At 43.4% G+C, this 26881-nt stretch overlaps 1 protein-coding gene across 50 annotated transcripts in view; it reads right to left on the bottom strand.

The window, feature by feature from the left end:
- LOC147019121 (uncharacterized) overlaps positions 1-26881 on the bottom strand; it is a 145252-nt gene that overhangs the window by 24054 nt on the left and 94317 nt on the right. For 46 of the 50 annotated variants that reach the window (XM_085899938.1, XM_085899989.1, XM_085899954.1 and 43 more), the window contains 5 exons: positions 24010-24258; positions 11367-11492; positions 8386-8508; positions 7899-8012; positions 4588-4836 (listed from right to left, as the gene is read on the bottom strand). In XM_085899938.1, coding sequence (XP_085756064.1) covers positions 4588-4836; positions 7899-8012; positions 8386-8508; positions 11367-11492; positions 24010-24258 — 861 coding nt within the window. The remainder of the gene's footprint in view (positions 1-4587; positions 4837-7898; positions 8013-8385; positions 8509-11366; positions 11493-24009; positions 24259-26881) is intronic. The other 4 variants (XM_085899955.1, XM_085899956.1, XM_085899975.1 and 1 more) reach the window with 4 other exon arrangements.

The following is a 26881-nucleotide window of genomic DNA, read 5'->3' as shown; positions in this document are numbered from 1 at the left end:
TGTGTTTCTTTTGTCACATCTGCTTTTGGTGCATAATTGTTGTAATTGTATATGTGTGCTCTCCGTGTGCCGCGGAATAAATGTGCCTCATGTTGAACTGTTTTTCCCGTTTCGCTTCGTCTTTTCTTTAATTGAATCTCCATCTTGCTTCACGTAAAGGGTTGGTAGTGGGCTTAATACGCCTCATAATTAATCGGAACCGTCGAGGCCGACGATAACACCGCTCGGTTATCCCGATAGTACGGAACGGGTCGCTTAAGTGGCCCGTGTCCGGAGTCGACCTGCGGCGAGGTGCGATCGCCCGGTCTACCCTCCGCATGGGTACTTAGGTAGGTCGAATTTGACGAACAACCCTATCCCACGCGGGGGGCCGATTGGCACGATCGTGGTGAGGCCGAAAGGCCCACCCGTGACTAGATCCCGGCGTTAGTCCGAGAGGGTCACGACAGAATTGTCCGTCCGGTGGGCGACATGCCGCGATTCGAGTTACGTGGCTGTTCGCACGCCGGCGGGTGCGAATTCCCAACAAAATATATATATATATATATATATATATATATATATATATATATATATATATATATATATATATATATATATATATATATATATATATATATATATATACACACACACACACACACAAATTCAGTGGCCCAACGGGGTTTGAACTCAGGACCTTTTGGGTCCCAAGCCGCTGCCCAAACCACTGTGCCAACACCAGGCTTAAATACTCTACCGGTCAAAGTTAAATACTCTACCCTCTGGGGAATACTCTACCGGTCAAAAGTTTTCGAACACCCCCATTTTTCAGTTTTTACTGAAATTTAAGCAGTTCAAGTCTGGTGAATAACCTGAAATGGTGCAAAGCTAAGCGGTAAACTGCCAGAGGTTAAAAAAAAATTGGAGATTACCAGAAATTGAAAAATAATGCGAATTTCAGAGTTGTCAAAAAAGGCCTTTTCAGGGAACAAGTAATGGGTGAGCAACTGCAGCTGTTCTGCAGCAATGGAAGTAAATTAAGCCTTGAAAGTTGATGCAAACAATTCCTACAGGTGTCTCAACATTTGTTGATTCGTTACAAACCCTCTCTCTGCACAAAAGCAGTGTTGGAACAGACTGTGTTGCTACACCCTCTGAAGCATTATTTGGACAATATTGCACTGCAGGAAGTAGTATATTGCTATCATAATGATGAGAAAAAGACAATTAACAAAGGAAGATGACAGACCATTATAACCCTTAAAAGTGTAGGTCTTTCCTTTTGAGAAATTGCAAAGAAGCCAAGGTGTCAGTGAGTACAGTTTCCTCCACCATCAAAAGGCACTTGGAAACTGGAGGAAACTCTGAGAGGAAGAGGTCTGGCAGACCCAAAGTGACAACACAATCAGAAGACAATTTTCTGAGGAGACTCAACAGCTTGCGTGATAGGCGGCTCACCGGACAGCAGCTTCAAGCACAGCTTAATACTGGCCGAAGTAAGGAAGTTACAGTTTCAACTGTGAAAAAAAGACTTCGAGCTGCAGGTTTGACAGGACGAGTGGCAGTAAGAAAGCCATTGCCAAGATGGCAAAATAAGGACAAGAGGCTTGCCTTGGCTATGAAGCACTGCCAGTGGACTACTGAAAACTGGAAGAAGGTCTTATGGAATGATGAATCAAAATTTGAAATCTTCGGTTCATCACGCAGGGTTTCTGTACGCCGTCGAGTCGGCGAAAGGATGGTTCCTCAGTGTGTGACACCAACTGTCAAACATGGAGGAGGAAGCGTGATGATCTGGGGCTCTTTTGCTGGATCCAGAGTCGGCGACTTGCACAGAGTGACTGGCACCCTGAACAAAAAGGGCTACCACAGTATTTTGCAGTGCCATGCAATACCCCCTGGTCAATGCCTCGTTGGTCAGGGGTTCATCCAAAAGCAAGATAACGACCCAAAACATACCTCCAGGCTCTGTCAGAACTACCAAAGAAGAAAAGAACAAGACGGTAGGCTTCAAATCATGGAATGGCTTGCACAGTCTCCAGACTGAAACCCCATCGAGCTGATTTGGGATAAACTGGACAGAAGGGTGAAAGCAAAGCAACCTGCAAGTGCAACACATTTGTGGGAACTTCTGGAACAGTGTTGGGAAGAACTCTCCGAACAATATTCGATTTCCATTGCAGAAAGAATGCCACTAGTATGTTCGGCTGTTATATCTGCAAAAGGTGGCTACTTTGATGAGTCAAAAATTTAGATTAAATTTTGTTCAACAAAACGATTCCATGATTTTTTTTTATTTGCAATTGTTTGTTTGTTCTCTGCTTTACTTTCAGAGTACATTGAAACTTTAAACTGCTTAAATTTCAATAAAAACTGGAAAAACGGGGGTGTTCTAAAACTTTCCACCGGTAGTGTAAGATAGGTTAATGATGATGTTATCTGTGCCTTCATTGGGACATCATAATTCGACAAGTGCAACGCTTGATCTGGTCAGTATGAAAAAAAAATTCTCTGCAATTGTTGGTCCGATTGACATGAAATTCCCACGAAGGTGCGACGACTCCTGCAGAATATTTTTTCATAATTATGACATCATACGTCAAGTGGTCAGGAGCCATCTTGTAAAAAACCGAAAAATTTTGCACCTCTCTATCTCGGAAACCACTCCATGGCAAAAATTCACACATGGCTCATTATCAAGTACCCACATGGGGAAGAAGGTATGTTTATGATGATGTCGTTGGTGCCTTCATGATGTCAGAATTTGAAAAATGCAATGCTTGATCTGATCATTTTGAAAAAAAATTCTCTGCAATTGTTGGTCCGTGTTCTTGTTGTTCTTGTTGTTCTTCTTGTGAAGACAAAACCTTTAGGACGCGGCTCTTTTATATACAGGATCCGGATCTTCTTAAATACGAAACATCTGTTCACATCCTCGCATTGAGGGTGCCTTTTGAGAGCGTCTATCATGAACTTTTAAATATATTCGGACATTTGCTTTAAAGTTTCGACAAGTTAATGTTCCTGTTTAAAGATTATTCCATTTAATGTGTTGTAATTTCGTAAATACACTATTTTCTCGTCATGAACGAGGAGCCTCCATGACGGGTCTCGCTATTGGCTCCATCAAGGCACGTGACGAAATATCGGAAGTTGTTGTTGTTATTTATATATTTATATATATTTTTTAATAGCCATGACGCGTTGCGAACGCTGGCTCGAAGAGAGCTCCGTGTTGTTGTTGTTGTTGTTGTTGTTCTTCTTCTTCTTCTTCTTCTTCTGGTGAAGACAAAACCTTTATGACGTGGCTCTTGGACACATTTGTCGTTGTTAATTATAAATATGACGTCATATGTCATGTGGAACAGGTGACATCTTGAAAAAAAACTTCAAAAAACTTTGCCCCTCTATATCTCCAAAACCAGTCCATGAAAAAAAATGAAACATGGCTCATTAGAATGTAATCCCCTATGGGGAATAAGATATGGTAATGATGTCACCATGCCTTCATGATGACATAATAATTTGACAAGTGCAACATTGCAGCCATATTGGATGGAAGCAAAATTCTTTGAAAATCTTCGATGAAACCGCTAAATCGATCAATTCAAAACTTCAACAAATACATAAACTATCCATGGGAAATATGGTTTGATAAAAGTGACATCATTGGTCACTGGTCTGGCAGCGATATTGGAACAAAGAAAAAAAAAACCTTTAAAAACAGAAAAGTTGGCTTGCACCAATTCCTTCTTAAGACTGTGCAGGGTAAGTATTCTATGACAACCATCTAGTTATGGAGTGAAGAACATATTTTTTGTGTTGTTTGTTGGTTTGTTTTGATATTTAGAAACGAGGAAAGGAAATGGGGTTATGTTGTGGAAATGGAAGCGTGCCATCCGGGAAAATACCCAGGATAAAAGCAAGATACACTTTCTATCTGAGGGAAGGAAATTCAGGCTTTGACAATATGAAACAAAAGGGCCAAAACAATGATCGCATGAACATTAAATATTGAATGGGATCAAACAACAACACTGAGACGAATAATGCTACACGACTAATCCAGTTCGGAAAACTCAGCTTTGGGGAGGTGGAAATGCCAGCTGCAGATTTGAGCAACAAGTGAAAAAAATCCCTGAACCAGAAGTTGTGTGATCCTGTCACCTATGTGTCCTATCGACCATGTGTCCGACCATTAAGCATGTTAATCCACCAACATATGTTTAACTATTCATGTCATTTGGCTCTGTGATTGTGATTCGTGAGTGTGCCGTCTGTAATGAGCACGATTTTCATGCATCATCCAAAAGGAAGTAGTTTAACCCTCGCAATGCCACGTGGGCTGTCCCGACAACTGGTCGCATAACAACAAATAGAGTCAAGATGGCACCCAAATAACGGGAATGATTATGAAGAATTTGGAGCAGCAGTGTTGTGAGCTCCCATGGGATCTTTTAGTTACCGATAATTGCAGACAGAAAGCATCTCTTCTTATTAACTTTGCTGCAGCAAACTTGATAAACAATGGGAGTTTGATTATATTCCATTCACCCCACCCCACCCCCCATCCCCCCACCCCCAAATATTTCATGAAAACCTTACCTTCACATTTTCCTGCAGAAAGGTTTCCATATCCAGTGCGACATTCACACAGGTAATTTCCAATTACATTTACACACAACGTGGTGTTCGGATCACAATCGTTGATGCTTCTTTCACATTCATCAACATCTGTGCAAACCGATCCATTGCCAGCAAATCCTCCCTTGCAGGTGCAGTTATGGCCACCATCCGTATTGGAACAGGTTGCATTGGAATGACAATCATTGTTTCCTTTGCATTCATCCACATCTGTGTAACATGAAAGTTAATTTTTCAAAATTATGGCAATACATATTAAATCAGTGAATTTAGTTATTTAAACATGATAGATACAGCATTTCCTCATGAAATGTAAGATTCAACAAGTAGAATTTTTAATGCTTGTTAAACAAATTATTTTGAGACTGGAAAAACAGTTTGTTGAGAAACAATAGGGAACTTGAACTGCAATGAGGGTAGTAAGTGTAACATGGAATAACGAAATAACTAGAACAAGCAATCAAAGATTGCATCCCCTCATCCAGACTTGTTCAGTGTGGTTTTGTTATTCTTATTCTGTGGACATACTCACATTCCAATTGTACCATACAGACTTTAGAGACATAGTCATGTTCTAATTGTACACACTTTATGGAGGAACTCGGTTGAAAAAAGATAACGAGTCCTGATCCTGGCAACCACGAGGTAGTGACTGTGGCCTCCGTCGGTACATTCTGTGCAGACAAACAATCACACAAACAATCACACAAACAAACAAACAAACAAAGAAGAAAGATGAACTTCTTCTTTGCCCGACAGTGAGTTCCAAGACATTCACAGGCAACATGATGGACGGTGGTCTTGAAGGCACTATGAACTCTTCAGGATCTCCCAAAGCACCCAGACCCCCCAAATCCCCACTCAACCTGCTTGCAAGCTCCTCAGCTACCCTCTCATCCTTGAGCTTGCCAACATCAAGCCGAGGATGGGACGGTACCATTCTCCTGGATTTAAGCTGCAACTTCAGAGATGCCACAACAAGCCTGTGGTCGGTATTGAGGAACTTGGCTCTCCGGTACACGCTGCAGTTCTGGATCATCCTCCAGTGACCATCAACGAGCACATGGTCAATTTCCTTTGCCACACCACCAGCGTTGGAATGCCAAGTCCAGCAATGAGGCTATGGGCGCTGAAACCATGAACCAGCCACCCTAAGTCGACGCCTTCTTGCAAAGTCAAGGAACTTAGTGCTATTCTGGTTCATAGTTCCAGACCCATGGGGACATACAGATGTCTCATAGCCATCCCTATCAGTGCCAGTCGATGCCTTGACATCCCCCAAGACTAGAAGAGTATCTCGCCTGGGGCACTGATCAACAACAGACTCGAGCACAGCATGGAACGCATCCTTCACAGCGAGATCACTCGCCTCAGTCGAAGCACATAGAGAGACCAGGGAAATGACACCCAAGGAGTGACGAATCCTTCATCTCATAATACACTTGTTGACCAGTGTAACCTCAATTATTGGAGTCAGCTTATTGGACACAGCTACAGCAACTCCTTGGGCATGGTAACCATCAGAGCGACCAGCCCAATAATATCTGTGACCACCCGCCATGATCTCACAGCAATCCTGTCTCTGAACCTCAGAGAGTGCTGCAATACCGATGTCCAAACATATGAGCTCACTTGATAAGAGAAACAGATGATCATCCTCTCTTTGGAATCAGACATTGCAGGCAACCACCTGAACCGGCCGCCTCAGGTAAACCCAAGGAGATAGCAGTCTGGTTGATGACACCTCAGCACGACCCTGGATTCAATGGTGTCAACTCTTAAGACCAGGAGGGAGACAAGTGCCAGTAACAAGAAGGGCCATCAATGGGTCAGCCGTCGACTTGGCCACGTGGTCCACTTTGTCCTTTTCCCTCCAGACCCTCCAGAAACACAGGGTGATCTCAGTTTGGGTAGATCCCACATGAGGCTTCTCCTCCAAGCGAGGTCTCCATCCTCCTCCTCGTGGACTCTTGATACCCTCACGAGCCTCTCCTTTCCTCTCTCATAGTCTCCCCAATAGCCTCTCCAGTCTCGACTCATGTGCATTCTTCTAACCCGTCCTCTTTGTCCTCCTTGACGGAGCTGCCTCTCGGCTGCCATCCATCGGGGCGGCCTCTATAAAAATGAATGTACATCTTTTCTTCAGGGTTCTGCAGTCCAGGAGAAAAGATAGGAAGTGAAACATGTTCACAAAGGATGTTCAAATTGCTATTTTTTGAGAATGGGGAACCTCGAACTTTGAAAGGACTGCGATAGATTGCACTAAAAAAATTTGGACTCCATGGTACTGTCATAGAAACTGCAACTATCAAAGAAATTCTGCTCTCAGAAGATGGCAACAAAATCTGATTTCATGATCGATTTCTCAAGAATAAAAGTACAATTGTTGACGATACTGAAGCTGCAGCGAGCAATGTTGATGCAGGGATTTATTGTTGAGGACGAGATGACAAGAAATTATAAAACATTGTTACTTTAAGAATCCATGGTCAAGATGGTGTGGCACAGGGTAAAGTCCGACTCGGTGCGGAACAATGACGACAAGGAGAAATGTCGACGAGGTAAGATGGTCGGGAGATGGTATTCACGTTTCCTGGTGTGACCTTTCTCCTCCGAAGCAACAAAAAAGAGTGAGGTGTTGTCTCTCCAAGATCCAAGATCCAAGGTCCAACTGCTGTGTGCATGTGTGGACTTGGCGTTTACCTCCTCTGGGACCACCTTTCCAGCAAGCGGCTCATCCCGTCATTGACTGCCAATTGACTGTGGATGACACCATCTTCCGGGCCTTCATAACCTGTGGGGTGGCCCCTCAAAACATGTTCCGCCCTCTCCAGGGGTCCACAGCTAACTGTTACATTATGGTCTGCAATTCTGGGCAAAACGGACCATGTTTATCCTTTTCCAGCATGCAGCACTTTCTCGGTGCCTTTCTGCCGAAGTCCTCCACCTGGCCTCACCTGTTCATGAGATTTTACACAACAGAGTGTTCACCTATTCTGCTCAGTTTACCATCATCACCTCCTTGGTGCACACTTTAGCATGCAAATCACCAATCACAAATCCCTGATATGAGTAAATCAAAGCCACTCAGCACAAGTTCCAAACTATTTTCAGCACAATTGAGCTGTGGATCCCCCAAACCTCCTTTCCCCAGAACAAGATGATTTTAAAAGCCAATCGATAAATGTGCCGGGGTAATTTGATGTATGCCAGTGATTTTGTATATTTTACATCAAGCTGACCATGTGGATTGGTATTAAAGAAAAACTCACCCATGCAGGGATCTCCGTTGTAGCCTTTCTCACATGAGCAATTATAAGAACCGATCACGTTCAAGCATACCGAGTGATTTCCACATTTATTTTGAGTTGTACATTCATCAATATCTGTTGTTGAGGAAATCCAGAATAAAAATATTCAACTCATATCATCATATTGTTCTTAGTTAAATAATCATCAACAACAAAACATGAATAAACATTCTCAGGCAGAATGAAATGATGAAACAAGAGAATCTCAGACAATTTCCTTTAAAATCTGTTGCAATGTGAAATGATTGAGAGAAATTATTGAATCTCTCCTGTATAATAAATTATTAATTCATTCAATGTGTGTGGCTTTCTTTCCACGGGTTAAGCTATTTGTGGTAAACAGTCGAGGCATCTCAAAAACTTCCAACTCTGAGTGACAGATTACTGTTAAATGAATCTGATCCTGATTGAGTTAAAATCATTCAGCACATGAATCAAGCCAACACACCTTCACAGGAAATATCACCGTTTCCAACAAATCCTTCCCGGCAGGTGCAGTTGTAGGTTCCATTCAGGTTGATGCAATCGGCATTTTTCACGCACAAAGTTGAATTGTCACATTCATTGATATCTGTTGGAAACAGGACACAAGCTCATAAAGCTGTCATGGATTTTCAGATTTGAAGAGCATTCAGTGAATTAAATGTTATCGTCCACAGAAGTTGAACAAACATTTGAGGGGTAGTTACTAGTTGGCAGTAATTCTGGAAATCCAGATGAGGATCTCACGTGCACTTTTTGCCCCTGAATTCAACGATTACACTTTGTTTTTAAACGAATATATTAATTGATTAATTTTAATGTTATAGGTTTCGATTAAGGCGGTATAATTGCACAGCTTTACAGTATTACTCCACAGGCAATTGTCAGTATGTTACTCCATCACAAGATTTCAGATGCACATCAGTTTGACCCATGATTCACTGACTGATTCAAAACAAACAAGTAATGTCTCCTGATTCACTAAATTAACTTGTGCCGGAGAATCATTAATTCTGAATTTGTGTCTTTTGCATCTGAGGAGCTCATTTAGCCTCGCCCATTAGCAAAGGGACAGGAGAGGGTATTAAAATTGGTCTTCAGGACAGTCAATGTGTGAGTCCACATGCAGATCTACTTTCATATAGATCGTTCACCCTGAATTATCAAATAATCTGGAGTGGAAATGGAGCAAACTTAAAGCAGACCGAACATGCTGGAATGAGCAAGTGATGCTTCGTTTTGCAAGGCGTGTTGAAGCCAAATTGATGGAGTTCCAAAAAAGGATGTAACATTTATTTACACAACACCATGCATGTATCAAATGTGGCAAAATATTGTGCTCTTCAAACGGTAAGAACATGAAGGAAAGAAAAATAATGCAAGATGATCAAAAACTTTGAAGGTATTCGGAAAATCGGACCACTGGACCTGTAGCTTATCTGGGCCCTGACCTAATGCTGTCACCCAAATTTTGTAGCATTCACTGGTGGGTCTGGAGAACAAGATTTTGAAAGGAATTAACGTGATTTTCCAAAAAGTTGACTAAGTCGGCCATTTTGACACACTTCTAGTAAATTGATCCACGTGACTTCAAAAATATAAGTCATCCATATTCTCCCATAATGTTGAAAATCAAATTTGTTAACATTCTGAAAGGTGGGTTGAGAGAAGAAGATTTTGAAAGGAATTTGCGTGACCACCATTTTGACACACTTCCGGTCACGTGATCAGCATGGCCTCCGCAATTTAACATTAGGACCGTGTATTAATGTTGTGATGCAAATTTGGTCAGATTCTGACTGATGGATCTGGAGAAGAATAGTTTTGAAGAAATTTACTAAATCGGACATTTTGATTTTCTTTAAGTCATGTGAACAGAACAAGCTTTGCAATTACTGAAACTGATCAGGAGAGGAACGTTGCTGCACAATTTCAGCCGGATCGGCCAAGCGGTTTGGCCTGAGAAGTCTAAAAAGGAGACGCATGGATGGACGGCACACGAAGATAACAATACCTTATCTGGAATGTAAATTCCAAATTTAAGACGATGGGGGTTCCTGGGTGAAAACAAAGATCCAGGCCTTCAGTGACATCTTGGATGCTGTCATCTTGTCTGCACCTGTTTGTGGTGAGGATGTTGAGGACACGGAGAGATTCACTTACTTTGGCAGTGTTATTCTTGTATCCGCAGGTTGTGAGCCAGAGGTCAATAGATATCTGGGTCAGGTCTGGGGAGTCAAGGATTCACTGGATCATGGAGTGTGGTGCTATCGATACCTGTGCAGGAGGACAAAAGTCCAAATCTACAGGTCCTTGGTGCTTCCAGTCTTGTTCTCAGGATGTGACACTTGGACTCTGACAAAGGATCTGAGATGAAGACTTAACTCATTTGTACCTGGTCTCTTTTAAAAATCTGAGAGAGACTCAAATGAGATTTGTAACCTGCATAGACCGTGAGCATCAGCTGCGGCTGTACGGACATGTGACTTCATTTCCTGACACTTATCCTGCTTACCAGATTCTGTCAGCAAAGGAGCCTCGTGAGTGGTGAAGGCCAACGTGATGACCGCTTGCCTCGAGGTTTCAGCAGGTTGACTGGCCTTTCAAGGAGTTGGGGATGGGCCAAGCATCTGCCTTGAGGATGGCCAGATGGAGGCCCTTGGAGTACCAACGGAAAGTGGACGCAGTGAAGGGTTGCTCCAGCACATGCTCCCATACCTCACCTAACTGTTGACTGTTTAACTGCATGCCATGGAAGTGGGTGTTTATAGGAGAGGTAGAGGGCAGGGAAGGTGGACTTGCCATTGGCTGTACCTTGCCATGCTCAGCCGGGCAGTTATGGTGCACAAAGCAGGAGGTTATGCAGTCGTGTTTAATTTTGTCTGTGGACTGGTTTTGGAGTGAGGTCCGTTGCCCTTGCCTGTTTTGATTTGGCATCTGCATTCCCAATAGAAATAGTTCAAAGTGGGTGAGGATAGGTTATGAAGGGATGAATGACACAGGTACGAAGAGGAAGAGGTGAGGAGCGAAATAATAATGATGACGAGTAAAAACGATGAATATAAAGGGAAGGCAATGAGAAAGTGTGGACGAAAGGGAGAGAGAAAGGGAAGTAGAAAGAGAAGAGAGAAAGGGAAGAAAGGGAAGGGAAGAAAGGGAAGGGAAGTTTGAAAGGGAAGAAAGGGAGAGAGGAAGGGAGAAGGAAAGTGCGTTCATTTTCGATAGTATGTTCCTGCAAAGTTTGTAAAACCAAAAATTTCACATTTTTCAGACAAAATATCCAATTGATTGTTTTTCTTTAGATTTTACAATCTTTTCAATCAAGTTGATGCTGTTTTTCTTCTATGAATCAAAGGTAATTAAGCAATCCCTGAGTTTTATATTTAAATTCGATTCTGTAAAAAACAGATGCGGGAAAGCAGGATTGAACAGGAATTTATTCCTCACCCACACAGCTGCTGTTGATGCGATAATACCCATTTTCACAGTCACATTGGTACAGGCCGATGGTGTTTGTGCAAATTTCGTTCTTCCCTCTGCAGTTTGAGGTTCCAAGTTTGCATTCATCGATGTCTGTGAGACGGGAACAGATTAGTGAAACATTGTTATTCACCATTTGCTTAATTTTTTTACAATTTGTACAAGATGGTCAAACTTACATTTTTCACAAATACATCCTCTTTGTGATTTGTAAAGTTTTTCGTAAATATCTGTTTCTACCTGAAGTTTCATATCCTTTAAGTCTGAGCGGGAAACAAGTTTATGCACAATTTCTCTCAAACACAAAATATGCTCCTTTTACCTTCTTTTCTCACTTTCATAAGATCCTCATTCTTCATTCGAAAACATTTTATCCATCAGTTTTATTCTTCGTCATTTTGTCCATGACGATATCAGGCATGTAATGTGTCATTCTTATTTTTGGACAAGGTGTAAATCTGGCACTTTTTAAAATACGGCAAGATCAATAGTACAATTGAGAGAGGGGTGCCGAGTTGAGAATGTAATAGAAAAAAAACAGAAGGAAGACGACGGCATTGGAATGGACAGGAAGAAAAAGATAAGGGAGATTGAGCAGATGAGGAGGAAAGGGGGATGGAGTGAAGTGGGGAAAGGGATTTTAAACTTCTGCTCTGTTATATTAATACTGTTTGGGAAATGCTCACATGAGAATTTGTTTGTTGTAAACTCTCCTTTCTTTCAAAAGTATATATTTGTTTTCAGATGGGTTTAATTTGCATCCATTGGTACCATACTCTGTGCAGAGTGTCGGTGCTGCCAAAGCAGTCTCCTTGGCTATTGGGCACAATGCTGGATGGGTCGCCACTCCAACACAGGATACCAGCAAGCTAAAACTCATTTTTCCGACCTCAAGATGACAGGCAGAGTCAACCCCACCTGGTATTAATTCAACAGCTGAGTGGGATTTGAACTCAGGATGCTCAGATCCCAAGCTCACCACCCTAACCATTAAGCCAACACCAGACATATATGGGATCAATTGTTTGCGGCTCCCTCTTGCTTGTAAACCAAGAGGATGGCACAGAGGAAGTGCACTTATCTTTTACCTGTCTACTCCAAGTTCAATTCTTGACTCAACTATAATCTGTCAGATTGGTGCTTTGCAAGCAAGAATATTGTATCAAAATGTTTTCCATCTCTCAAATGACCATGAGTTGTGGGTTAAGGGCCCATCTTCCAGAATTGACTTCTGGTTGATGTTAAATATCCCGTGGTGTCTTTTCAAATATGTCTGGTGTTGGCTTAATGGTTGGGTCATGGGCTTGGGATCCAAGGATCCTGAGTTCAAATCTCACTTGGCTGTTGATTCAATACCAGGTAGGGTTAAATCTGCCTGTCATCCTTCTGAGGTCGGTAAAATGAGTGCTTGCTTGCTGGTAGACTGGCGGAGTGGCGACTCATCCAGGATTGTGCCCAAGAGCCAAGGAGACAGCTGAGGCAGCACCAATGCTCTGCACAGAGTGTGGTCCCAATGGATGAATTGTCTTTTCAAAGAGTTGGTGAATAATGCTGACATGCTGGTCATATTACAAATTCGTGCCCTAACTAACTCAACAAAGTCCAATTCCGAAGTTGGGGCTTGAGCACCCTTTCAACTCACGTGAAACAAAACGGTCAATGGTCACAGCTTGACATGCTCGAGGTAAGTATCAACAACATCTCTTGTTTGTTGCATTTAATAGGAATGGCTTTTCATTGAAGCAACATTGTTTTTGAATTAGTAATTCAGCATGTTTGAAATGAATTGAGGCATAATTTCAAAAGAAAACAATTATAAGTGATTTGTAAAATATGATTGTTTTATCAGGGATGTACGTAACTGACTGATGGACATGTGGAGGAAATCCAACAAATTGCACACCCGTTTAATTTCAAGATAAAAAGGTGAGATAATATCAGAGCTGTGCGATACTGCATTGTTCAACAGCCCAATTGATATCGAGTCAAATCCTCCATGATTCACATTGTTGCTACATTTTGGTTTTGCAGTGTAGTTTAATAAAACAATTTATTTTTGCAATCAAGCAAAGGTTACTTTTTGGTGTACATAGTCGATGCTCGTGGAAGAGTTAGTACGAATGCACTGAACAAACAACAACATTTTTGTTGGACAATATGGACAACAATTGTTGGACAACAACAACAACAACAACAAACAACAACAGCTGTTCATTTTGTCCTGTCGGGCGCAACAGGACAAAATGAACAGCAGGGAGAAAGGAGGGAAACAATAACAGTAGAGACAAAGGCCAAGATCGAGAGAGGCAGACAAACAATGGGTGTGGGGAGAAATGGGGGGCAGCAGAAGATGCATGGTTTGGACAATATGGATACAGGAGGGAACTCTCAGGATGGAAAACTGGAAATTTGGAAGGGGGAGAGACTGGGCTGGAGTGGGAATTGGGGTGAATGAAGGCACAAATGATCATGGTTTTGGACTGGGGATGATCTAGCTCGATGGTGGTGAACAGCTGTCTTGGTGACCGGGAGGGAAGAATGAGATTGAAGAGGATGTGGAAGTTTATTCCACAGGTGGGAAAAAAGAGGATCGAACGAGTGCAGGTGAACAGAGTATCAAAAGCATGAGCTATATCCAGAGAGACGGCCCTCATTTCACGTCTGACATTGAGGGCCTCCATCCGAGTTGGGTGAGAAGAAGCAGTCTGTCGAAGGTGGAGTGAACTGATCTGAAGCGAAATTGGTGATCTGAGATTCGGTTGTTTGAGAAAAGAAGATAATCCATATCAACTGCAATGATGGATTCCATCACCTTGCTGATGACTGGATTTAAGCTAATAGGTCTGTAGTTGAGGGGATCTGTTTTTTCACCCTTTTTTAGTTAATGCAGTGGTGTTGGTGGATTTCCAAGCAGATGGAAGATGACCTCGCACAAATGACAGGGTGAAAATGCCAGAGAGAGAGGAAGTGCAAGAGCAGGAGAGCAGTTTTTTAGAACTCGTGACCTGATGTCGTCCGGTCCAGCAGTAGAGTCAGAGTCAATGATTGAAAGATGGCTAATATGGCAAAATAAGAAAAAAAGGCTTGCCTTGGCCATAAAGCACCGCCAGTGGACGACTGAAAACTGGAAGGTCTTATGGAACGATGAATCAAAATTTGAAGTCTTCGGTTCATCACGCAGGGTTTTTGTACGCCGTCGAGTTGGCAAAAGGATGGTTCCTCAGTGTGTGACACCAACTGTCAAACATGGAGGAGGAAGCTTGATGATCTGGGGCTCTTTTGCTGGATCCAGAGTCGGCAACTTGCACAGAGTGACTGGCACCCTGAACCAAAAGGGCTACCACAGCATTTTGCAGTGCCATGCAATCCCCTCTGGTCTACGCGAAGTTGGTCAGGGGTTCATCCTACAGCAAGATAACGACCCAAAACACACCTCCAGGTTATGTCAGAATTACCTTAGAAGAAAAGAACAAGGCGTAGGCTTCAAATCATGGAATGGAAGCACAGTCTTCAGACTTAAACCCCATCGAGCTGGTTTGGGATGAACTGGACAGAAAGGTGAAAGCAACGCAAGCTCCAAGTGCAACACATTTGCGGGAACTTCTGCAACCGTGTTGGGAAGAACTTTCCGAACAATATTTGATTTTCATTGCAGAAAGAATGCAACGAGTATGTTCGGCTGTTCTATCTGCAAAAGGTGGCTACTTTGGTAAGTCAAAAATTTAGATTAAATTTTGTTCACCAAAATGATTCCATGATTTCTTTTTTATCTGCAATTGTTACTTACGAAATCCAAAGAAACCTAAAGATTTCGTAAGTTTATTGATGACTTCCGTCCTCTGTTTGTGTGTTTGTTTGTTTGTGTGTGTGTGTTTGTTTGTAGGCACGATAACTCGAGAACGGAAAAACCTACCAATGTCAAATTCCACCACATGATTCAGGAGCGTGATGGCTCGCGGTGATTAGATTTTGGTCAAAATCGGTCAAAGGTCAAGGTCACAGTGAGGTCAAACATAATTCCGTAAATTCATGTGGAGAAATGGAGTATTTTTGCTTCGGTCGACGTTACGAGTTCGTTTTAACTTCGCTTTTAATTTTGTCTTTGGTTTTTGCGATCGCTTTGGACGCTTAACACTGGGTTGTCGAAATTCTGGTAAAAATCGGATGTTTTGGAGACGTTTTAAGATTGTATAAAAAATATTTCACTCGCCACATCATGGCTCGTTACGTGGTGCAGTGCGCTCGAGCAGAGGCGTCGTTGAGTCATGTAAAGGTTTTCCGTGTGCACGCTGACGGTGTTTTCAATAAAAACGGTGTTTAAAAGTCATTTTTTATCCCAATAAAGGTTATCGTCGCATGCCTGACTCGCTAAGCCGTCGGATTATGGAACGATTGTTGGTGGATGGCCGAATATTACGGTTTTGTGACTTTGATAAAATAATAGTAAATAATTGCGTGGAGAAATGAAGATTTTTGCTTCGGTCGACGTTACGATTTTTGATGGTTTGGTACAGAATCATCGTAGAAACTTCTGGTTTGCGTCGCTACCTTCTCGAGAGACAGCTTTTTTTCGACAAGGCCAGAGGTCAAGTTGACGATTTCATACGTACCAGTTTATGACTGCTTGTTTGTTTGTTCTCTGCTTTAATTTCAGAGTACACTGAAACATTAAACAGCTTAAATTTCAATAAGAACTGGAAAAATGGGGGTGTTCTAAAACTTTCCACCAGAAGTGTAAGATAGGTTAATGATGATGTTATCTGTGCCTTCATTAGGACATCATAATTCGACAAGTGAAACGCTTGATCTGCTAAGTATGAAAAAAAAATTCTCTGCAATTGTTGGTCCGATTGACATGAAATGTCCACGAAGGTGCGACTCCTCCTGCAGAATATTTTTTCATAATTACGACATCATACGTCAAGTAGTTCAGGAGTCATCTTGGAAAAACAGAAAAAAAATTGCACCTCTATATCTCCGAAACCACTCCATGGAAAAAAATTACACATGGCTCATTATCAAGTACCCCCATGGGGAAAAAGATATGTTTATGATGATGTCATTGGTGCCTTCATTATGATGTCAGAATTTGACAAATGCAATGGTTGATCTGGTCATTATGAAAAAAAATTCTCTGCAATTGTTGGTCCAATGGACACAATTTTCACCATGAGAGTGACTCCTCCTGTATAATTTTTAATGATAAATATGACGTCATATGTCACGTGGTACAAGTGCCATCTTGTAAAAAAACGAAAAACCTTGCCCCTCTATCTCCAAAACCGCTCCATGGAAAAAATGAAACATGGCTCATGAGAATGTACTTCCCCATGGGGAATAAGATATGGTAATTATGTGACCGTGCCTTCATTATGACGTCAGAATTTGACAAATGCAATGTGGCAGCCATATTGGATCGAAGCAAAATTCTTTGAAAATCTCCTCCTCAACCGCTAAATCGATCAATGCAAAACTTCAACTAATTCATCAACTATCCATGGGAAATATGGTTTGATAAAAGTGACATCATTGGTCACGAGTCTGGCAGCTGTATTGGAACAAAAAAAACAACCTTAAAAAACAGAAGAGTTGGCTTGCACCAATTCCTTCTTAAAGCCGCTGTGACACCGAGACAATTTCGCCAGCGTATGCCGATTTATGAAAAATTTGTCTAAAACGCTGGCACACGTCGAATACGTTATGGGTACGTTTTGTTTCCATTAAGAGCACACTGAAAAACACTGCCATACGTCGTAGTACGCTGGCTTTAAACGTTGTACTTTGGGGTTGCCTCAAATTTTTGCATGCTTGAAATTTTACGACGTATGCCGGCGTATGACTCACACGTTCCGCTTCGCTGGCCATAAGTTGGAGGCACGTTATGCAATCGTTGACGCACGTTACTTGTAAGTTACTCATAAGTCGAAACACGTCGAGGTAATGTTTAGCGTACCCAAAACTTATTTCTAACCTATGAGTAACGTTTTATAAGCACGCTACACGAACGTTGTTCACACTTCGCAACAAGTTACTTGAAAGTTCCTCATACGTCAAAACGCGTCAAAGTAATGTTTAGGGTACCCGTGACTTCTTTATAACCGATGAGTAACTTGCTTGGGAATTATTTGCAAAGCATGTCCTACGCACAAATACGTATGTAGACGTATTTCACGTCTTCAGGACGACCACTGAACTTACTGAACGCGTTTCTAACTTACAGATACCGTATAATGGCGTATTGGCAGCGATTTGGGGAATTGGTATATAAAAAGGGGCTTCGCAGGAGGAACCCGTCTTTTTTTTAGACTTCATGGTGAGTACATGTCCATGTCATTCCGAGAGATGGAGGACACGGCAAGGCTGAGATGACAATACCTACCTGTCCTCGAACATCAACATGACCTCATCGATTTGACACTGCACCAGTTGCATGCCAATAGAGCCGGGAGAAGAAGAGGTGAACGGAGGAGAAGGAACTGGGTCAGACCATGGATCGGGAGGCGAGGCCATTACGGCATATATGACCAGCTCATGGTGGTACTCCGGAACGAGGACCATGCTTCCTTCATCAACTTCCTGCGAATGCCCCCAGCGATGTTCGACGAGCTGCGAGCCAGAGTGGGTCCAAGGATAACCAAGCAGTACACCTTCTACAGGGATCCGCTTGAGCCTGGCATGAGGCTGGCACTGAGCCTGCTGCTGTTGGTGCCGTGACTGCAGTGCTGTGGAAGCGATTTAACTCGTTCAATGAAAACGATTTCAATTGCCGAGCACCAGCGTCCAAAAACAATAGGCGAGTGACAGGCATTTATTAAAAGTGAAGTTGCAGCCTATGAATAGAAAACCTCACGTAATCGTCGACGATACGCTGCCATGCTCTGCATACGTTAGACTATCGTTGGGCATAGGTTGTGGACACCTAAAACACGCTAATCGATCTTGGTATAACTTATCTATCAGTTAAGGCCCGGTCACACCTTGACGTTTTAGCCAGCGATGGCAACGTGTTAAAATTTATGTAAAACGCTGGCTTACGTTGAACTTTTGATGTTTTTTTTTAAAGATTCGGACGTATTCATAGCGACTTGGTCTTATGTGTAACGCATTGGTAACTACACAGAACGTTTCGTTGTGTTATAGATAACTTATACCAACGAATGCTGAACCTGTTGTCGGCCTACACAACCGATGCCCAACGATAGTCTAACTCAGGCATAGCGCGTTGCACGCATCGCCGACGATGTCGTGACGTAGCCTATTAAAAGGCTGACGCACAACGATTCGAATCATAACTGCCATAGAAATGGAAGGGTCAAAATCGTGGTCACACCTTGGCGATCTTGCCAGCGTATGCCGACGTAACAAAAAGTTTGTCTAAAACGTTGGGGCACGTCGAATACGGTATGGGTAAGTTTGGTATGCGCGAGTAGAACGCTAAATACGCTATCATAAGTCATAGTAGGTAGAGTACGTCAAGAAATTTTGAACATGTTCAAAATTTTACGACGTACTCGGCGTATGACACACGTTCCGCATGCGATGGGGATAAGTTTTACACACGATATGTGGACACTTACACACGTCCACAAAGGCTACTTATAAGCTATTCATAAGTCGAAACACGTCGCGGTAATGTCTTTTTTACGCGAAACTTATTTCTAACTTATGTTTGACGTGCTTTGAAGCAATTATTTACGTAGTCCCAACACACATCGACGTATGTAGACGTATTCCAATGACGTCTTCCGGTCGACAAAAAAAAAAAAAAATGAATGTGTTTCTCGCTTACAACTGCCATATAAAGACGTGTTCCCAGCGGTTTTGGGAATTGGTATATAAAAATGGTGTTCATAAAAGGGGAACCCATCAGTGTTTTCGAGTCCTTTTTGAGTCGATGTCCATGTCAGCAGTCACAGTTACAGTATCAGTATCAGTATCAGTATTAGTATGAGTATTAGTAGTAGTTTGTTCATGTTGGCAGTAGTAGGTGAGTGTGAGGGGGAGGGTGTGGGTTATGATGGATCGTCCTTGCGTCCGCGTGTCCACGGGTAGGTTCATAGGCTGCCACTCAACGATTTAAATGGCTGCATCTCCACTATTGAAAGTAGACGCTTGCGCTCAACAATTGGATTTTTTTTACACTCAACGACTTTGGAATGGTACCACTCAGCTAGTTTCATTGATTACAATGAACGATTTAAATTGCTGTCACTCGCCTTTGTTTTTTTTGTTTTTGTTTTTTTTTTTGACGCTGGGGTTTGGGAATTAGAAGCGTTTATTCTGAACGTGTTAAAACGCACAAACTCGACTATTTTAAATAGACGCTGCCGATAGACAATTGGAATCATAGCCAAGCTAGACATCGAAGTGTGAACATCCTCGTCATGCCGAAGAAAAGTTTGAAGAATGCTGCAAATAAGTGTCCTGGCCGTGGCCGTGGACGCTGACGCAAGGACAATCCATTATACCGACGTCTTTCAGCCTATGAGTAACTTAAAAGTAACGTCTGTCGACGTGTGGCAACGATCGCGTAACGTGCCAACAACACGTTAATCATAGGTTAGAAATAAGTTTCGGGTACGCTAAACATTACCTCGGCGTGTCTCAACTTATGATTAACTTACAAGTAGCATGTGTTGACGTCTGTCAACGATCGCAGACCGTGCCTACAACTTGTGGCCAGCGTAGCAGAACGTGTGAGTCATACGCCGGCATACGTCGTGAAATTTCAAGCATGAAAAAATTTGAGGACAACCGAAAAGTACAACGTTTAAAGCCAACGTACAACGACTTATGGCAACGTACTACGACGTATGCCAGCGTGCTCTTAATGTTATCAAAACTTACCCATAACGTATTCAACGTGTGCCAGCGTTTTAGAAAAAAAATTCCAAAATCGGCATACGTTGGCTAAAACGTCAAGGTGTGACCGGGCCTTTATCTCAGCGTTCTGTGTTCATTACTAGTACATTATGCATTTCTCCAAGTCGTTTTGAATACTTTAAAAACTGAAACAAAAAAATAGTTCATCGTGGGAATGAGAAAAAAAAAATTAGCCGAAAAAAACATCGAACAATGGTGCAAAGTAGTCTCCTATTCGTGGACGCAACGAGGATCCATCATCACCCACACCCTCCCCATCACGCTCACCTACTACGACTGACATGGACCTCCTACTACGACTACTACTACTACTACTACTACTACTACTACTACTAACACGCTCACCGAATACTACTGCTTCTGATACTACTTACATTGACATCTACTCAACATGGAGTCTGGAACACTGACCGGTTCCTCTTGTGAAGCCCATTTGTTTCTATCCTAAATGCTGCCAAATCGCCATTATACGGTAGATGTAAGTTAGAAACACGTTCAGTAAGTTCTGTGGTCGTCCGGAAGACGTCAATCAAATTCGTCTACATACGACAATGTGCGTTTGAGATACGTTACACATAGGTTCAAAGCACGCTCCTCATCAGTTCAAAGCACGTTACTCATAGGTTAAAAATTAAGTTTCGGGTATGCCAAACATTACCTCGACGTGTGTCGACTTATGAGTAACTTACAAGTAGCGTGTGTCCGACGTGTGTCAACGATCGCGGAGCGTGCCAAGAACTTATGCCAGCGTATGCGGAACTTGAGAGCCATACGTCGAGTACGTCATAAAATTTTCAGCATGCCTGAAATTTCACGACGTACTAGACGTACCACGGAATATGACAGCGGACTTCATTGTTTTTCAGCATGCTCCTAACGTATACACAACTTACCCATACCATATTCGACGTGTGCCAGCGTTTTAGACACATTTTTCATAGGTCGGCATACGCTGGCTAAATCGTCAAGGTGTGACTGCGATGTTGACACTTCCAAGTTTCAGGCAGTTATGATTTAAATCGGCGTGCGGCAGGTATTTAACAGGCTTCGCCACGAGTTCGTCGGCGATACGTGCAGCAAGCTATGCCAAAGTTAAACTATCATTGGGCATTTGTTGTGAACGCCGACAACAGGCGAAGCATTCGTTGGTATAAGTTATTGAGAAGACAACGAAACGTTCTGTTCCCGTGGCTAATATGTTATGCATACGACCAACACGTAATTAATTCGACCAAAACTTAAAAAAAAACTCAAAACTTCAGCGTACGACAACGTTTTACATACATTTTATACGTTGCCATTGCTGGCTAAAACGTCAAGGTGTGACAGTGCCTTAAGACTGCGCAGGGTAAGTATTCCATGACTACCATCGAGAGTGAAGAATATATATATATATATATATATATATATATATATATATATATATATATATATATATATATATATATATATATATATATATATATATATTTATATATATATATATATATATATATATATATATATATATATATATATCTATATATATATATATATATATACATGTCTAAAGATTTCGTAAGTATATTGATCACTTCCGGACTCTGTTTGTTACCAAATCTAAAGATTTCGTAAGTATATTGATGACTTCCGTCATCTGTTTGTGTGTTTGTTTGTGTGTGTGTGTGTTTGTTTGTGTGTGTGTTTGTTTGTTTCTAGGCACGATAACTCGAGAACGGAAGAAGCTACCAATGTCAAATTACACCAGGGGTGAAGGCTTGTGCTTCTCAGATTTTGGTCAAAATCGGTCAAAGGTCAAGGTCACAGTGAGGTCAAACATTGGATTTTTGATGGTTTGGTACAGAATCATCGAAGAAACTTCTGGTTTGCGTCACTACCTTCTCTGGAGACAGCTTTTATTAGACAAGGTCAGAGGTCAAGTTGACGATTTCGTAAGTACCAGTCTATGACTGCTTGTTTGTGTGTTTGTGTGTTTGTAGGCAGGATAACTCGAGAACGGAAGAATCTACCAATGTGAAATTACACCACGTGATTCCGAAGGGTGATGGCTGGCGCTGATTAGATTTTGGTCAAAATCGTTCATAGGTCAAGGTCACAGTGAGGTCAAACATCAAAAACATGATAACTCGAGAAAAGTTACCACAGGTATTGTTGACGGAGCGTGAATTTGGAAGATCGACTAAGTTCAGCGGAATTTGTGTGTCAATTCGTCGAGTTATGGCTGTTTAAAAATTTTCAGTGTTATAAAATAATATGAAATAATTCTGTAAATTCCTGTGGAGAATGGAGTATTTTTGCTTCGGTCGACGTTACGAGTTCGTTTTAACTTCGGTTTTAATTTTGTCTTCGGTTTTTGCGATCGCTGAGGACGCTTAAGACTGGGTTGTCGAAATTCTGGTAAAAATCGGATGTTTTGGAGACGTTTCAAGATTGTATAAAAAATATTTAACCTGCCGCGTCAGGGCTCGTCACGTGGTGCAGCGCGCTCGAGCAGATGCGTCGTTGAGTCACGTAAAGGTTTTGCGTGTGCGCGCTGACGTCATCACGCTCGCCCCGGCGTCCTTTCGAGTTGGGGGATGACTTTTGAGATGACTTCCGCCCTCTGTTTGTGTGTTTGTTTGTTTGTGTGTGTGTGTGTGTTTGTGTGTTTGTTTGTAGGCACGATAACTCGAGAACGGAAAAACCTACCAATGTCAAATTACACCACGTAATTCAGGAGGTTGATGGCCAGTGCTGATTAGATTTTGGTCAAAATCGGTAAAAGGTCAAGGTCACAGTAAGGTCAAACATTCGATTTTTGATGGTTTGGTACAGAGTCACCGTGGAAACTTCTGGTTTGCGTCGCTACCTTCTCTCGAGACAGCTGTTAGCAGACAAGGTCAGAAGTCAAGTTGACAATTTCGTAAGTACCAGTATATGACTGATTGTTGTTGTTTGTTGGTTTATTTTGATATTAACAAACGAGGACAGGAAATGGGGTAGTGTTGTGGAAATGGAAGCATGCAACCTGGGAAAATACCCAGGATAAAAGCAAGATACACTTTCTATCTGAGGGAAGGCCATTCAGGCTTTGACAATATGAAACAAAAGGGCCAAAACAATGATCGCATTAATATTAAATATTGAACGGGATCAAACAATAACAGTTAGACGAATAATGCGACACGACTAATCCAGTTTGGAAAACTCAGCTTTGGTGAGGTGGAAATGGCAGCTCCAGATTTGAGCAACATGTGAAAAAATCCCAGAACCAGAAGTTATGTGATCCTGTCACCCATGTGTCTTCTTGCCCATGTGCATGTTAATTGCCCATGTGTCTGACCATAATGCATGTTAATTCACCAACATATGTTTCACTATTCATGTCATTTGGCTCTGTGATTGTGATTTGTGAGTGTGCCGTCTGTAATGAGCACGACTTTCATCCACCATCCAAAAGGAAGTAGTTTAACCCTCGCAATGCCACGTGGGCTGTCCCGACTACTGGTCGCATAAAAACAAATAAAAGTCAAGATGGCACCCAAATAACGGGAACGATTATGAAGAATTTGGAGCAGCAGTGTTGTGAGCTCCCATGGGATCTTTAAAGTTACCGATAATTGCAGACAGAAAGCATCTCTTCTGAATAACTTTGCTGCAGCAAACTTGATAAACAATGGGAGTTTGATTATATTCCATTCCCCCCACCCCTCCCCCCACCCCCCAAAATATTTCCCGAAAACCTTACCTTCACATTTTCCTGCAGAAAGGTTTCCATATCCAGTGCGACATTCACACAGGTAATTTCCAATTCCATTTACACACAACGTGGTGTTCGGATCACAATCGTTGATGCTACTTTCACATTCATCAACATCTGTGCAAACCGATCCATTGCCAGCAAATCCTCCCTTGCAGGTGCAGTTATGGCCACCATCCATATTGGAACAGGTTGCATTGGAATGACAATCATTGTTCCCTTTGCATTCATCCACATCTGTGGAACATGAAAGCAATTTTTTCAAAATTATGGCAGCACATTTTAATTCAGTGAATTTAGTTATTTAAACATGAAAGATACAGCATTTCCTTGTGAAATGTAAAATTCGACAAGTAGAATTTTTAATGCTTGTTAAACAAATTATTTTGAGACTGGAAAAACAGTTTGCTGAGAAACAATAGGGAACTTGAACTGCAATGAGGGTAGTAAGTATAACATGGAATAACTAAATAACGAGAACAAGCAATCAAAGATTGCATACCTTCATCCAGACTTGTTCAGTGTGGTTTTATAATACTTATTCTGTGGACATACTCACATTCCAATTGTACCATACATACTTTGGAGACGTACTCACATTCTAATTATACACACTTTATGGAGGAACTCGGTTGAAAAATGATAACAAGTCCTGATCCTGGCTGTGGTATAGCCTGCGGGCCTGCGGGGCAGGGCATGGTGGTGGGGGAGTGGTCGGCGTGATCATCATGTCTGCCAGGGATATAAGGAGTGCGCGCCGCCTGAGGCGTTGTAGTGGATGCCGTAGTCGCCACGGCTCGTGTGTGTACTGAGTGCGTAATAAAGGAGAGTGGTGGGCAAAGTACGCCCGCGCTCCCGCTTGTGCAACACAGCCCGGCTCGACTGTTCCCCCCTCGTGTCTGCCTGCTAAGCATCTCTACCACGACACTACAGTTGGCTGACGAGGATCTTCGGATCGGCGTGTGCAGGGTGGTGGCGTTCGGATCGGCAGCGAATAACCCGTGCGGTTCCAGGCTACGGAGCCAAGGGTCTCGCCAGCACGAGCATGGCAGAAGGTCGGGGCACGGCGCACGGACGCGTGCCCGTTTTCGGGGGAGATGACTTCGAGTTGTTTTCTGAACAATTGGGTTGCTACTTCCGCGCGAATGATGTAGATGATGAAGACAAACGCAAGTCGATCTTGCTCGCCTCGCTATCAACGGAGCACTACCGGCTGCTGAGTGATTTGGTGGCTCCAGATAAGCCCAGTGATGACGGGCTATCGTTTCAGGACATCGTGGCGAAAATGAAGACCCACTTGGCGCCAGAAAAGTCATTGCAGCTCGCGCGGTACCAGTTCGATCACCTCGCGAAGGGTGCCGAGGAGCACGTTGCAGATTTCGTAGCACAGGTGAAGCATTCGGCCGTGCCTTGCAAGTTCACGGCAGAGGAGCGTCCGGCACGACTCAGAGATCGTTTTTTTTCTGGTCTGCGAGACATGAAGATGGTAGCAGCCATCCTGCGGATGACCGATGTCACATTCGACTCGGCGGTCGGGACTGCTTCGTCTATTGAGCAGACACTCACGGATGTCCGCACGATCGCTGGCCAGGACATAGTGAGTGGCTCCAGCTGGGGCATGTCGGCTGATCCCGAGGTCCACGCGATGACCCAGGTGCCGCAGGTCGCACATCCCGGAGTTCACGCGATGACCCAAGTGCCACAGGTCGCGCATCCTGGGGTCCGCACGATGACCCAGGTGCCGCGGGTCGCACGCGCGTCTGGCGGTGCGGGCTGGGGGCGCGCACCGCAGCACGGTCGCACCGGGAGCGAGGTGGATTTCCAGGGGTGTTGGGGGTGTGGTGGTCCGCACCTGCGACGAATGTGCCCGTATAAGAACACCGTGTGTTTGCATTGTCACAAGGTGGGACATTTGAAGCGTGTGTGTCGGATGGCGGGGGCCTCTGTTGGGGTCTTGGATGGCGAGGTGCGGGAGGACCCCAGTGACCTGGAGAGCGGCCTGCAGCCGGGGCATGGCGATGCCGGCGGGCCGGAGCAGGAGATGCAACCAATGTTGAGTCTGTTTTCCATTGGTCCGGAGGTGACGACACCGTTCACGGTGGAGGTCGAAGTGAATGGCGAGCCGACCGTGTTTTGCGTGGACACCGGGGCTGCAGTGTCGGTCATGGGCGAGCGGGCGGCTCGTGGTCTTCGCGGTGTTCGCCTAGTCGAGACGACCTTGTCGCTGTGCACGTACACCGGTGAAGCGATTGCACCGCTTGCGATGGCCGACGTCTCGGTTCGCTACTGAGGTCGAAGCGCCCTGCTCTCGGTGTTCGTGGTGCGAGGGGAGGGGCCTGCCCTTTTGGGTCGGGACTGGCTGACGCACCTAGGGCTGGATCTCCAGTTCGTACCTCCAGGTGTGCCGGTGCTCCCTTCGATGCTTTCTTCGAGTTCCGAGGGCGAGGTTCTGGCGGCGGAAGCCGCATCGATGCAACGGGAGCGAGGTGGATTTCCAGGGGTGCTGGGGGTGTGGTGGTCCGCACCTGCGACGAATGTGCCCGTATAAGAGCGGTTTTCAGCATAACCACGAGGTCGTGACTGTGGCCTCTGTCAGTACATTCTGTGCAGACAAACAGACAAACAATCACACAAACAAACAAAGAAGAAAGATGGACTTCTTCTTCACCCGATGGTGAGTTCCAAGACATCCACCCGCAACATCAAGGATGGTGGTCTTGAAGGCACTCCACAACTCTTCAGGATCTCCCAAAGCACCCAGACCCCCCAAATCTCCACACAGCCTGCTTGCAAACTCCTCAGCTACCATCTCATCCTTGAGCTTGCCAACATCAAGCCGAGGCTGGGATGGTACTATTCT

This window comes from Eptatretus burgeri, chromosome 10 (genome assembly GCF_056783735.1).
Source record: "Eptatretus burgeri isolate ZD-2024b chromosome 10, Ebu_testis_v1, whole genome shotgun sequence".
Lineage (NCBI taxonomy): Eukaryota > Metazoa > Chordata > Myxini > Myxiniformes > Myxinidae > Eptatretus > Eptatretus burgeri.
Note: the sequence above shows the minus strand (reverse complement) of the source record. Positions and strands in the feature narration are given on the sequence as shown.